Below are 14,878 nucleotides of genomic sequence, written 5' to 3'. Positions count from 1 at the left end.
GTGTGGACTATTTGGGCCGAAGGGCCTGTTTCTGCATGTAGGGACTCTATGTTAATATTGTGGAACAGGGATAACTAATTACTAAAGGCTGGAGTACCAGTCTGAACACTTTGGGAGGTATTCTCACAGCTACTGACAATTTCAATACATTAAAAAGTCTATAATCAAAATAATAAAACCCTAGTCTCAGTAATTGTGTCCATGTTATTACCAGATTGTTGTAAAAACCTATTTGGCTCATTAACATCCTTTAGGGAACAAAATCTGCCATTCTTATCCAGTCTGGCCTGAATGATAACTCCAGACCCACTAAAATGTGGTTGAGGTTTAACTGCCCTTTGGAATAGCCAAGCCAGTTAAGGACAAAGCAAACAAGCTGGCCTTGATAGTGCTGCCTATATCCCATGAATAAACATTTTTTTTTAAACATGCAGCTTTCAAAGAGGAAAGCAGATAAATACTTAAATGGTATGGTGTAAAACAACAATTAAGATCAGCAGATTCTCAAATTTCAGATCTCAGAAGTTTAAAAATGAATGAATAATGAGTGATTTAACAACTTAATATTCAGAGGCAAATATTCACTGTCACCATCTATTCTAAATCCAACAGTATAAATGTCCAATTTTACACCCTATCCAAAAACTAACGTTGAACTGAGTGTAAGACAAAGTCAATCTGCTAACAGCCAGAGGTAACAGTGAAAATTCAGCCCAGAGTTTACACGCAACCTCTCCAGGTGAAGAAACAGACTGTGTGCTTATTTTAAGCTCCATCCTGTGTGACTGATGTATGTGTTATGTTCGCCTCCGTAGCTTATTAAAAAACCATGATCAAAAGCATAGCTGAGATGATGCAAATAAATTGTATCTTCACAGTTTGATAATGTCTTGCTAGTGAAACATCAGTCACTGCCAATCCCCTTGCGAAATGAATATTCAATTTCTCATCACCAACAGAAATAGCAGATATACAAGACTCAGTCACTTAAACTGATCCCCATAGGAATGGTAGAATTACATTTGATACTGTGACCATTTCTCAAATACATCTAAAATAGATTCATCTGCTTTGCTTTGTTAAAATGTTATGGAACAGCTTTCTGCAAATGGTACCCATGTTAAATTGGTTTGTTTGTACATGATCAAATTGGATGGGAAGTTCACATTCATTTCATAAAAGGTTGTTACAGAAATATCCGAAGCAATATGGAGACTTTTATTCATTGAGCTTTTTGAACAATGTCATAGTATTTCCAACTAACAACAAGAGAGTAGGATCTATTTTAATTTTAATTCACTCCTGTAGGACAAACACAAAAACACCTCATGGTTACAATTTCAATTTCACTCTTTCAATTTAAAAAGAAAGTCCAAAGGGTGGTAACTGTGGTCAGCTATCCAGGGAACATTGGCACAGCCTGGATGTTTATGATAGTTGTGGAAAAGAGAAAGCAAGATGCACTGCTCAGTGTCTGTGTGGGGTGTGCGTTTATTGAGGCCTTTCCTAAATTAAAAAAAAGTATAGGTTCTCTAAAAAAAACGTAATTGGAACTACAACATGATGGCCAAACTGACCCTTTCAACTAAACTCCTTGTGTCCCATATGTATTGAAAGAGACAGAACGAATTTAAAAGGTGTGTTTCGCTATGTGGGCATGCCCTTTCCTAATTTAAGGAGGTGGTGATGGGCTTTCATGAACTGTTGAGTCGAGGCAACTTACTTAAGTAGTTGCATTGAGTATGGGACTAGAGATATATGGATCTCGGAGGGAAAATTGCCTTTTTCTAAAGGGCATAAATTGCATTTTAAGAAAAAGCTTATCCTAATCTAGTTTTCTATCAATTTTCAGACCCCGTTTTAAATGCACTAGATACATCATGCACACCAATAACCTTTCTTTCCTAAGGCAATAACTGATTTAGACTGAATGGGGTTTGAGATAATTCAGGTTAATGAAACATCATTGTAGTTTCAAGAAAGAAAATTTGGATAGCAACTGTCAAAATGAAATCACAACTACATAGACATTCAAAAATGAATTGCATTTCTATGATACCTTTTACAATCGCAGGACACCTCATTAAAAAATTATTTCAAAAGTGTTTTACAGCCACAGTGTCATGGTTTTTATATTGTAGGAAATATAACAATCAGTTTGCATGTGGCATGCTCCCACAAACAGCAATTGGAATATTGTTTGTAGTATTGATTTATGTAAAAATATTGTCTAATATACCAAGGAGACCAACAATGGGATCTTTTACGCTGATGACCACAGCAAGCAGGGCTTCCAGTTAGCATCACATCCAAAGTTTGTGTTTTCCTCAACATTAGATTGAAGCCTTAGCCTAGACTCTATAGGGACTAGATATTCAGGGTATCAAAGCATAGCTAGTTATACTTACTGGACTGGAGCTGCATTTAGATTAAAATAGAGGGAGGAAGACAGCTTCTTCAAGGAAGGCATCAAAAAGAAGGACTTATGCCCGAAAATGTTGAATTTCCTGTTCCTTGGATGCTGCCTGACCTGCTGCGCTTTTCCAGCAACACATTTTCAGCTCTGGAGCTGCATCTAGGTCAGAATGGACAGAAGTTCCCTTCCATCAAAGAACTAGTCACATCTATTCCTTCTAACACTTTGGCCGTTTCAAATTACTGTTAACACCCTGATTGTTCTAAAGCAGCTTATTGTCTTACTCACTGTGAGCAACACTATGAAAAATCCACTTATATGTGATTGTATTCTGCATGTAAATGTACAAAGAGCAATATTGCTGTTTTGAGTTACAAGCCCTGAGTGAGCACTAGCAACATGCCATAGGAGAATTCCCAGGTGAGTTAAAACAGCATGTCTCTGGCTTACTGTAAAGGTCAAGGGAGATGTGCTGCTGTGTATTATTTTTAATCTCCTTACATCCTCCAGCTGGGCTTCAAAGGCTTGATCCTGTTCATTTACAATGAAACAAGTATCTGTTATCTCAGAACCTTTACGAGAGAGCGAGAGCGATAGTGAATAGATGGTTTTACTCACAAAGCTCTGGCCACTAGCAAAACTAAACTTTGCAATTTACAAGCATCTCAACATGTTGAATGGAAGATGTTCAGATAAGAAATCAGTTCAAAATGTCGTATTTGCCCCTTTAAATCTATAGTCAACATTCAACCTTTTAATTTCCTTTCCAAACGTTTTAACAAGATCCGAAGAAAATTGACAGCCTGTTACATCCTTTAGTTGACAGCTTCTCTGTAGAGCATATTACTTGTAGAGAAGGAAGGAAAGAAATCCTTGAGTTAACAGTACATTCTAACTACATGTTGTAACTTTGATGAGGAGCCGCATTTAGCTGTCTTTGTAAACACTGGGCAATACTTGTAAGGTATAGTTAAAAATCCAAAAGATGATAACTCTAATAAGTATTAAAATACAGCCTTTCTTGGAAAGTGCTGAATTTTTGTAGAGACTTTCTGGAGGTCTGAAAGATGATGTGCAACTGCTTATAAGTGGGACCTGACTTGAGTGGGAAACCCCCAAGATTGCCAAGGGCAGAGTGGAAGAGGCAGCAGGGGGACACAGTGGAATAGATTAAGCAAATAAGCAATGACTGTAGATGTTGGAAATTGGAAACAAAACAAAAATTGCTGGAAAAGCTCGGAAATTCTGGCAGCATCTGTGGAAAGAAATCCGAGGTAACGTTTCGGGTGCAGTGACCCTTCCTCACCAATGACTGGAGGTAGCATACAGCCACCTGATGTGCAATGCAATGTGCGTTGACTTTCCCAGCTTAGAGTGCACTGTTAGAGTGCACTGCACATCCTGGAGCTTGACAGTGGCAGGAATATCAGCAGATGCAGCTGAAATTATCAAGGCTTCTGGAGGAAGCCAGAGGAGCTCAGCCTCATTTAGGAGAAGGAAGTAACTTTTTTAAAAAATTACATTTTTGTATACTGAAATCAAAAGAAAAAAAAAGGTATAAAAATACAGATTCAGGGCCTGAAAATGGAGTATGCTTTACTCATACCATCACAAAATAGAATCTGTAGTGAGAAATAGCCACACACATCTCATATCTGTATACTTGTGTTCCTAAAAGCATTATTAAAATATTGTTTATATCCAATAATTTCACATCAATGAATACTGTACGTGTTTTCATTTAGATGGGTGGAGGTTTCCGTGATTAGTTCACTTGAAACAAAAGCTCCTTCAAATCAAAGTTAGTGAACCATTGTCTTAAGGGAATCTAAATATGGGAATTCCAATCTTAGCCAGAATGATAATTTAATGCTGACATTGAATGACGTTTTGTACAATGGCACTAGACTCATTCTATAACCAGCACAAGAAAACAACGGGGGCAGCAGTTTAGAAACACGTTACTGCAAACCTGAACTTGTCCTTCTGAAAGCAACAACCATGTCCAAGAAAAAAAAAAGCTGCTTTATACAAGTGATCTATCTAGATAAAATAAGATGAAAACAAAACAAGGTTCTGAACAGGAGTGACTAGACCCAAAACGTTAACTCTGCTTTCTCTGCACAGATTCTGCTAGACCTGCTGAGTTTCACCTACAATTTCTAAATTTTGTTTGTGATCTCTCTGGATATATGCTTTAATCCTTAAGACTGACACAATCTACCTACTCTTAAGGTAATAGTAGAGAACTCAAGATAATTCCTGGCTAGTTTTAGTGGAGCTGCCCAGACCACTAGGTGGCATGCATCATCTCATTCCAGGTTTACTGCTGCTAGTAGCAAGTGTCCAATTTTTAAATTTTGCAAAGCTTGGGACAGCCGGATTTATCCAGTCATCATTCAGTCCAAACCCTAAGAATTTCCCAAGCAGTGACTCTGAACCTGCAAGTGGTAATTTGCCCTTATACAGCTGGCCTATCAGCACTATTACTAAAACAATGTTGATACGTTAGAATGTGGTTCCAAACCATTCAGACTCAGAGGCCAAACAGTGCAAACATATGAAGTTTAAAATGAGGACACAAAATGCTGGTAATACTCAGCAGATCCAATAGCATTTGTAGAGACAGAAGATTAGATTAGATTCTCTACAGTGTGGAAACAGGCCCTTCAGCCCAACAAGTCCACACTAACCCTCCGAACAGCAACTCACCCAGACCCATTTCCCTCTGACTATTGCACCTAACACTATGGGCAATTTTAGCATGGCCAATTCACCTACCCTGCACATCTTTGGACTATGGGAGGAAACTGGACCACCTGGAGGAAACCCACACAGACACATGGAGAATGTGCAAACTCCACACAGACAGTCGCCCGAGGCTGGAATTGAACCTGGAATCCTGTGAGGCAGCAGTGCTAACCACTGAGCCATTGTGCCACCCCAATAAGAGTTAAAAATCCCAAAGACTTTTGACAGAATTGACCTGAACCATTACGGTCATGGACTTAAAACACTTAAATGTCTTTGTGCCTTTCCATTGATATGCCTGATCTGCAGCATGTCTCCAGCATATTCTGGATATAATTCAAATGAGGACTTCTGTTTTGGAGAGTATGCAATTCGAAAAGCAAAAGCAAAATGCTAAATTACAAATTAACCTGGGATGAAAAAGGAAAGGGCATGTGGAGAAAGAATTCTGGGGTGTCCAGGACAAGGTGTGGAAATTTAAAACTAGAGCCCAGTCATTCATGGTAAAGTTAAAAACATTGCTTCATACAAACAGTGGTAGAAATCTAGAAACTTCTCCGATCAAAAAGCTGTTCTGGCAGAACATCAATTGAAGTTTAAGAAAAAGTGTTTTTATTGGTAAAGGATATTGAACAAATGGAGTTGAGGTGCAGATCAGCAACGATATGACAGAATGGCAGAAAAGGCCGGAGAGGCTGAATGGCCTTATCCAGTCCCTGAACAAGTGCTGAGTATTACTAATTGGACAGCCCATTTCTACTTCAAGAAAAATATCTGTGTGCAAAGCAAAATATCACTTTTCAAATTACCTGGCCTCAACCACACCTGTTGTTTCAATGTAAGTTTGTGATTGTACTAAGTGCAATTTGCCAAACAATATTAAACACTGATATTCCTCAAACTCTGGCCACTGAATTCAAGTATTGAATTTTAATCATCTTCTAATCAAGATGGATGATGTCAGGAATAACCTAAGGTTGAAAGTGAAAGTTTACTAAAGAAAGATCAACTTTCACATAGAATGACAGAGAGCTGTAACATTTAAAGGATATGATGAATCTTCTTCCATCCCTGAAATCTTCTTCCATCCCATTTTCAGCAAAATGGTTTTGATCACACAATTAGGAGATTGACTGGGATAATAAACACCACTTCAACAATAGGCTGTGTGGTGCAGCTCTAACCTTGCACTGAAAAGTATTAAATGAGACCTACTACTGCAATTTGCTTTCAAAGCTGACAATGAAAAAGATTATAACAGATTCTGCAGAATAATTAGTTTTAGCTCCACACTAGAAATCAGAGCTTACTTTTATTAGTTTTATGCAAAAACATGAACTGAAAGCTAACAGTTGTTTAGGCATTAGCCACGTACAGTTCTTACATTTACACTTGTTTTTCAATGTTGAAGACAGGTAGCCAAGTAAGGCTCCACTTTATAAAGACTGTTTGAACAGGTTTTCACTGGAATGCGAGGACTGAAGGGTGACCTAATGGGAATCTTTAAGATTATTGTGCAGACGTATAGATGTTTTCATTTGTAATTTGGAAGAAACTGATTTACTGGAGAGTAGAAAGGAAGTGCAGTTTGCTACCATACAGAAGTAGCCAGTGTTAATATATTTAAAATGAAGCAAGATCAATACAGCAGGGAAAAAGAAACAGAAGGATATATTCAGTGAGATAAAGGAAGGCAGGTGGTAGCTGGAGTAGGACATAACACTGACACGTACCAGTTGGACCAAATGGTTTGTTTGTGCTGTAAATACTCTAACACTAATCAGATAGTGTTAGCCAACATTTCAGGAAATCTATATAACAAATAATGGTTTGGATGTTACAAAAAACTGAAGTCTGGTCATTGTTTCCAGGTTCTTTCAAATTTTGGCCCTAGTTACTAAGCGTCAACACCAGTAGCATGAGGTATTTGTGAAGTTTAACCTGCCTGCGTAAAAATGTTTTCCCAACTACTTGTTTGCTTAAAGGACAACATGACAAACGTTGCCAGAATCTACATGTATAGGGGCCTATACAGGTCCTTTGCAACTGCACGTCAAATTGGTTTTCAAGCTGACATTTTGGATGAGACATTAAATGGAGGCACCACACAGGTAAAGACAAAAAAAAAGCCTACGGTTACCCATGCATCCCATGGACAGGGAAATTCTGTCTGGTATGCTGGTCTCACAAATCAATGTCTCTAAAACAAAGACCGCACTGTTGTAAAGCACTTCTGGGACTTCCAGATGTAGTGATGGGTGCAATATAAAATGCATCGTTGTTTCATAATACTCAAGGAAATACTTAGCTTTTTACATTTTATAATCCAATGTAAACACAAGTAGTGTACTAAATCAAAGGAATTCAACCATCAGTAAAATAGCAATCGCATTAAAATTTAGGTCTCAAATCTATTTAGACAGCATTAATAATCTTAATAGATTAATAAATTCAATCTTTCGCTACTATATAGACTACAATTCAGTTAAATAACAAACATGGAGTTAGTGATTAATATTTTGTCTGGAAAATAAATCTCATGAATTGCTGATAGATAGTTGGTACAACAGTCGAAAGGTTTGGTGCTGGAAAAGCACAGCCGGTCAGGCAGCATCTGAGAAGCAGGAGAATCGAAATTTCAAGCTTAAGCCCTTCATCAGGAATGAGGCTTATGGCCCAAGGGGGGCTGAGAGATAAATGGGAGACAGTTGGGACTAGGGGAAACTTAGCTGGGAATGCGAGGGGTAGATGAAGGTGATAGGTCGGAGGGGAGGGTAGAGCGGATAGGTGGGAAGGAGATGGACAGGTAGGACAGAGCAAGAGGGCGTTGCCGAGTTGGAAGGTTGAATCTGGGAAAAAAGGTGGGGGAGGGGAAATGAGGAAACTGGTGAAATCTACATTAATCCCATGTGGTTGGAGGGTCCCAAAGCAGAAAATGAGGCATTCTTCCTCCAGCCGTCAGGTGGTTAGGGTTTGGTGGTGGAGGCAGCCGAGGACTTGCAAGTCCTTGGCATGGTGGGAGGTGAAGTTAAAAGTGTTCAGCCACAGGGTGGTGGGGTTGCTTCGGGTGTGTCCCAGAAATGTTCTCTGAAATGTTCCGCAAGTTGGCGTCCTGACTCCCCAATGTAGAGGAGATCACATCGGAAGCAATGGACACGGTGCATGACATGTGTGGAAGTACAGGTAAATCTGTCAGATTTAGAAAGATTCTTTGGGACTGAGAGATAAATGGGAGACGGTTGGGACTGGGGGAAACTTAGCTGGGAATGCGAGGGGTAGGGAAGCTTGGACAGAGGTTGGGGGGGGGAAAGAGAGTTGTGGGTGTGCGGCAGCAGGGGAAGGTGCCAGGGGTGGAGGGTGGGCATAGACCTAACAAGGGAGTTATGAAGGAATGGTGTCTCCGGAATGCAGATAGGGGTGGTAGGTGTGGGGAGGGAAATATATCCCTGGTGGTGGGGCCTATTTGTAGGTGGTGGAAATGGCGGAGGATGATGCGATGTATCCAGAGATTGGTGGGGATGTTGGCGGAGTGGGGGGAGGGGGTGTTCTGTCCTTGTTGCAATTGGAGGAGTAGAGTTCAAGGGCAGAATGCAGGAAGTGGAGATGTGCTACAGGGCATTGTCGACCACGTGGGATGGGAAAGTGCAGTCACTTGGAAAGATAGTGAAAAAACAAGGAAAATTCTCCCAAAAGATGCATCACCATGGTTTAGAAATTCATGAGGAAGAATTACTCATCACTTCTTAAATAAATAACTTCATATTAGCTATCTTAAAGAAACCTTCTTTTGCTTTTACCTTTTGTTTGAGGGCTTCCATGGACTCGAATTCCAACCTGGCGACTTTATTACGAATGTCTCTTGGTATATCAGAGATGGCAAATGCCAGGATGAATTTCAGACCCAACAGTATATGCTTCAAAACATGAAAAAACAAACACAGCAGATTATAATGTTATGATGCTGGATGATAATTAATAGAAATAATTACTTCACATTTCCAAACAATAATGTTCACAGATTGTAGACAATAACAATGTCAAGGTTGACTTGAAGGAAACATTTCAGAAATTCATCAAGTCTAATATTTGGGAGATATAGAGATTGCTTACTCTACTTAAAACCAAGGATGCAATATTTTTAACATGCATAATTAACCAGATAAATTCTCTTCATGTGACCTGATAAATATCTTCAAAATAATAAAGTGGATTGGGAGGACAAATTTAGAGATGATGTGTGGTGGAATCCAAATCAAGAACTACAAATGCAAGCTAAATCAATAAATCCAATGTGAATACTGGAGAAACCACTTTCCCAATGAAATAATTACAATGCAGAGTAGATGAGACAAGTTAAAAATCACACCACCAGGTTAGAGTTATTTGAAAGTACTAGCTTTCAGGGTGCTGCTCCTTCATCAGGTAGCATAAATACATTTAAAGGGACTTGCGGTCAATATGTGAGGGAGAGAAAAAAATAACAGAATTTTCCCCCCTATTTACTGTAAGCACGTCTGTTAAGATTTTCTCTTCTTCTTTTGGTCCAGCGAAAAACAAATCTGCACTCTCCTCATATCTAAAGGTTCTCCAAATAAAAAGCTTTTCAGAACAGGGATGGACTTCAGCACCCTTGAATAACCACAGGCTCTCACTTCAGCACCATGGAAGATTTCAAAAGTAGTGTTATCACTTTCCAGATGAACGAAAAAAATCAGCATGTTTTTGTCAAATTGTATGTGTTAAGTTATTGCCTTTGTCTCCACATTCCTCTGACACTACATCCTGTGATACATAGAACCTGTAACATAAGGCATTCCAAGATTTTTTCCAGAAGCACTGGAACACAACCTGACAGAGCTACTGAGGTGGTATGAGGACAGGTGACTGAACGCGTGGCCAAAGAGTTCGGGTTTGAATGGGCAATTTAAAAAAATGAAAGCAAGGTACAGAGTTGGAGACATTTAGGGAGGATGTTCAAGAAGTTGAGGCCCAGTATCTGAAGGCACAGTCAGAGGCAAAGTGATTAAAATTGAGAATGCTCAAAAAGGCTCAGATACCTCAGATGAGACACTAGTAGAAATTACACATATACAAAGCAAGAGGTCTTTGAAACCAAAAAGATGAGAATTGTAAAATTGAGAGCACCAATGCAGATCATTGAGAACTTGGTGGTGGGTGAATGGGACTTGAAATAAGTAGGAAAAAAGTGTTTTGAGGTTAAATTTATAGATGACAGAGCAGTCAAAAGTACATTTGAATGGTTTTAAATAGCTCGAAATTGTCATGGCGCATTTGGTAAGAAAGAGTTAGCTAACCATCACCCACATAGCAACTTGGAGGGTCATTTGATCATAAATTTAATTGTAATTGCACTTTGTGGATTATTAGAACAAAGTTATGTTGACTTCCCATCATACAGTAGCAGAGTGAAGGATATTTCATTTACTATTAGGACACTAAGCTGTGCTTCGCATTATATGCGACTGACAAGTGTGTGGCAAGTAATCTTTATACTCACTACGACATTATCAAATTACACTTTTTAACTGTAAGTTACTGAAAGCGCAAAAGCCTACAAAGGCAAGTTTTACTAATGCAGTAGTGGATGCCACACTGCAGTAAAACTTGGTCAGTTACATGCTTTATGATAGTGTTCCCACGACACCCTCTGCTGGAGTTAACATGCTACTGAGCAAACAATTACAAAATAGGGAAATGGTGGGGAGCGGGGTGGAATTTACTGTGTTGGACTGAATTGTGCTTTTTTAAGATTAAATTTGATATTGCAGCAGCATTAGATTTTCTTGGAGGTTCCATCTTACTACAGTTTCATATTGATTTAATATGGAAGGTACATTTGTATGGCATCTTTTATGACTTCAGGATGCTCCAAAATCTTTAGATGTAATGAGTACTTTTGATGGCTAGCTTACTGTAATATAAGAAAATCTGGCAGCTACTTTGGGCTCAAGATTTCATAAGCTGTAAATAACTGTGTAGTGTGTACATGATGGTCATTGAGCAATAAATATTTGTCAAGACACCAAGGAGAACTTTAATGATTTTGAATTGTTAAGTGGGGTCTTCTGCGTCCACTTGTTAAATGTCTCAACTGAGATTATGAACACTATTTTTCAGCATGACAGTATCCAGAAAGGAAAGCAGAGTCAGTTGTGAAGAGACAGGAGTAATTCAGTCTATCAAACCTAATTCACCATTCAATTGAACAGTAAGTTGGTTTGACCATTTTTGACACATATGCTTACCTAGTCAAAAATTGTAAATCTTATTCTCAGGAATTTATGTTGGCAGTATCTATAGCCTTCTGAGGGGAGAAAATTCCATAATTCCACTGAGAACATTCCAGTCCTGAAGTTTCCTTATTTTAACTTAATGCCAATTCCCCTGTACTTCCCCAGCAGTGAAACTAACTTTTCTGTATCTAACCATTTGAACCTTGTTGATTGCCTCCACTTGGAGAACAATCAATATTCTTCCAAAGGTAGAGCTTGCAGAATTGCAAATAGCACTCTAAACCTACCAAGGCTCGATAAACTGAAGCAGAATCCTAATATTAAAATTCCCTTGAGTACAATATTAACATCTACCATTAACTTCTTTAATTACTTTCATACATTAAAAGCATTTGCTTTGTGTACCTGGGTACTGTGAAGACTATCTTTTTATTTTGCTGTGGATTGAAACGGGAAAAGGACAGTTTTAAAAATTGCAGAACTCATTAAAAGAAAATTATGGACACTCATTGTAAGTCGTGTTTACACAAAACTGCTGTTTTGTCCAAGCACAGGGGGAAGCTGGTCGTAGATGGTGTTGTGTCAGGGGTGTGTAGGCTTGTGAGATTTCAACTGAGATTTGTTGGCAGCATAATTGATGACAAGTTGTGGTTGACAGAGGCCAACAGCCTGAAAACAACCACCTGATTGGATCTTGAATGTCTGATGAGCTTGTGGGTATGCACGAGACTAGCAGGAGCCTTTGGACTGCTGCAAGGGCAGATGCTGTCTTATTCTCTAGTAAAATACTTAAAACCTGAAGGAATACAGTTTATTTTCCTTCACCTATTGCTGTTACCAGTGGCTATTAACTAGTATTTAAGAAATTTTGCAGTAGTTTACCAATTACTTGCACCTCCTAGAAGGGGTGGTGAAAATAATCTGGGAAAAAAAAAGACTGAAAAACAGAAAATGCTGGATTGCAAAAGGATCATTTCAGCAAACGCTGTGGACTGAAACCATTGAACTATTTTTCCAGTTTTCTTTCCTCTCCTGTGACAGTGTGGAGATTTAAGGAGCTTAGAATTTTAACTATAGAATTACACAGCTTGACATTATGTAATTGTTCGTCTGTAGTTAGAATCTATTTAGATGAGCTGTTCTTGTTAAGTACAGAAACCTGGTCCATGCTTTGTCAATTAATCAAACTTCTTCTGGAAATCTACACAAATAGTGCCCATTGACACAACTGTCTTGTCCTTTTCAGTGGCAGCCTTACTTTCTGATCAGGACTATTTCCTCAAGTTTTAGTCACTCCCTTTCTGCTTAACTAATTGAAGAAGATTTGAATTGTAAAACTACAAAAGCATAATTCACATATTTGGGAGCTCTTTGGAAAATGGTGAACACCATTTCTACACCTATTTCTTTTAATAACCTTGGATGGAAGGCGAAAGGTGCTAGAAATACTCAACAGATCTAGCTGTGGGTAATAAAGTGGTATCCTTGGCTTTATTAATCATGGCATACAGTACAATAGTAAGGCAGTAATACTGAACTTGTATGAGACAGTCAGAGTCATACAGTGCAAAAACAGACTACAGTCAAATGGGCCCAAGCTGACCATAATTCCAAACTAAACTAGTGCCACCTGCCTGCTCCTGGTCCATACTTCCAAACTTCCTTATTCATTTCTTATCCAAGTGTCTTTTAAACTTTGTAATTATGTCCACATCCACCACTTCCTCAGGAAGTTCATTCCACACAGGAACCACCCTGCGTAAAAAAATTTGCTCATCTTTTTTAAATCTCTCTCCCCTCACCTTAGTCTTGAAATCGCCCATCCATGGAAAAGGCAACTACTATTAACTCAATCTATACCTTTCATTATTTTTATAAACATCTTAGATCACCCCTCAACTTCCTACCCTCCAGTGAAAAAAATCCCAGCCTTTCTTTACAACTCAAACCTTCCATACCCAGCTACATCCTGATAAGTCTCCTCTGAACTCTGTCCAGCTTAATAATATCCTTCCTAAAACTGGGCGACTAGATCCAGGCACAGAATTCCAGAAGAGACCTCACCAATGTCCTGTACAACCTCAACATGACTTCCCAACTTCTATACTTAAAGGACTGAGCAATGAAGGCAAGCATGCCAAACACCTTTATAACCAACCCGTCTACATGTGGCGCAAAGTTCAAAGAATTATGTACCTGAACCCTAGGTCCCTCTGTTCTACAACACTACCCGAGGCCGTACTCGTAATTTTATAAGTTCTACCCTTGTTTGTTGTACTTCTTATTTATTCATAGTGAACTCCATCTTGTTAGACTTCAGTTGAAATACTGCTTACAATTCTGGGCATAATATTATAATCAAGAATGTGAACACAATGCAGAGAGCGCAGAAGTGATTTACAAGAACAATTCTAGAGTTGAAGGAACTTCAGTTTTGAGCATAGGTTGAAGAAGCTGGGACTGTTCCCTGTCGAGAGAAGGTGGCTAAAAGGAGATCTGATAGAGGTTTTTAAAATCATGAGCTGGCTGGAAAGAGTGGGTAGAGAGAAACTCCTCATAAAAGGAAACAAAGAACGAGAGGGCATAGCAAACACGATGTGAGAAAATGCTTTCTCGCACAGCAAGTAGTTATGGTATGGAGTTCACTGCTGGCAAGTGTGACGGAGACTGGTTCAACTGAGGCATTCAAGGCGGCACTGGACGATTATGTGGATAGAGATAACATGCAAGGATAAGTCAGGAGAAGCACTAGGTAATGATGTTCACATTTATAGAACCATTGCAGACACAGTGAGCCAAATGGCCTCCACCTGTATGATAATATGCCCATGTGATAGTGTGCATTTTTCTTTCAAATTTCTAGCAGATAGTGTTTTACTTCTGCAGGTCATGAAAAGTTGTATGGCCCAATTACTTCCTCCACTATCACTTTTAAAAGCTATCAACCCCATTAAAGTTTGCCCCTTGAACTAATTGAGCTTATGACGTATTACCGTACACTGAGTTTATTTTATTCAATTAACAGATGCGGCTAGCCTAGCATTATTACCCGTTCCTTTGCCACAATTTAGTGTCCAAATAATCAAGCTGTTTGAAAAAAAATCATAGATTATTTAATTCACTCCATATAACGCTGCATCTTAGCATCTGAAACAAAACTTTTCTGAATCAGATTTGCAAATGAAATAGATCAGGTACAGACAACATATTCTGAATATACACAAATGAAAAAGTTAAAAATCACACAACACCAGGTTATAGTCCAACAGGTTTTTTTGGAAGCACTAGCTTTCGGAGTACTGCTCCTTCATCAGGTGGTTGTGCCCACAACCACTTGATGCAGTAACAACACTCCGAAAGCTAGTGCTTCCAAAAAAACCTTTTGGACTATAACCTGGTGTTGAGAGATTTTTTAAACTTTGTACATCCCAATCCAACACCAGCTCTTCCAAATCAT

General features: G+C 38.9%; 1 protein-coding gene across 1 annotated transcript in view; it reads right to left on the bottom strand.

The window, feature by feature from the left end:
* Positions 1-14,878, bottom strand: part of ano10a (anoctamin 10a) — a 68,716-nt gene that overhangs the window by 6,322 nt on the left and 47,516 nt on the right. The window contains exon 12 of the mRNA XM_060822983.1: positions 8,965-9,081. Within this exon, the coding sequence (XP_060678966.1) occupies positions 8,965-9,081 (117 nt within the window). The remainder of the gene's footprint in view (positions 1-8,964; positions 9,082-14,878) is intronic.

This window comes from Hemiscyllium ocellatum, chromosome 4 (genome assembly GCF_020745735.1).
Source record: "Hemiscyllium ocellatum isolate sHemOce1 chromosome 4, sHemOce1.pat.X.cur, whole genome shotgun sequence".
Lineage (NCBI taxonomy): Eukaryota > Metazoa > Chordata > Chondrichthyes > Orectolobiformes > Hemiscylliidae > Hemiscyllium > Hemiscyllium ocellatum.
The sequence above is the reverse complement of the archived record's forward strand: the minus strand, read 5'-3'. Positions and strand labels throughout refer to the sequence as shown.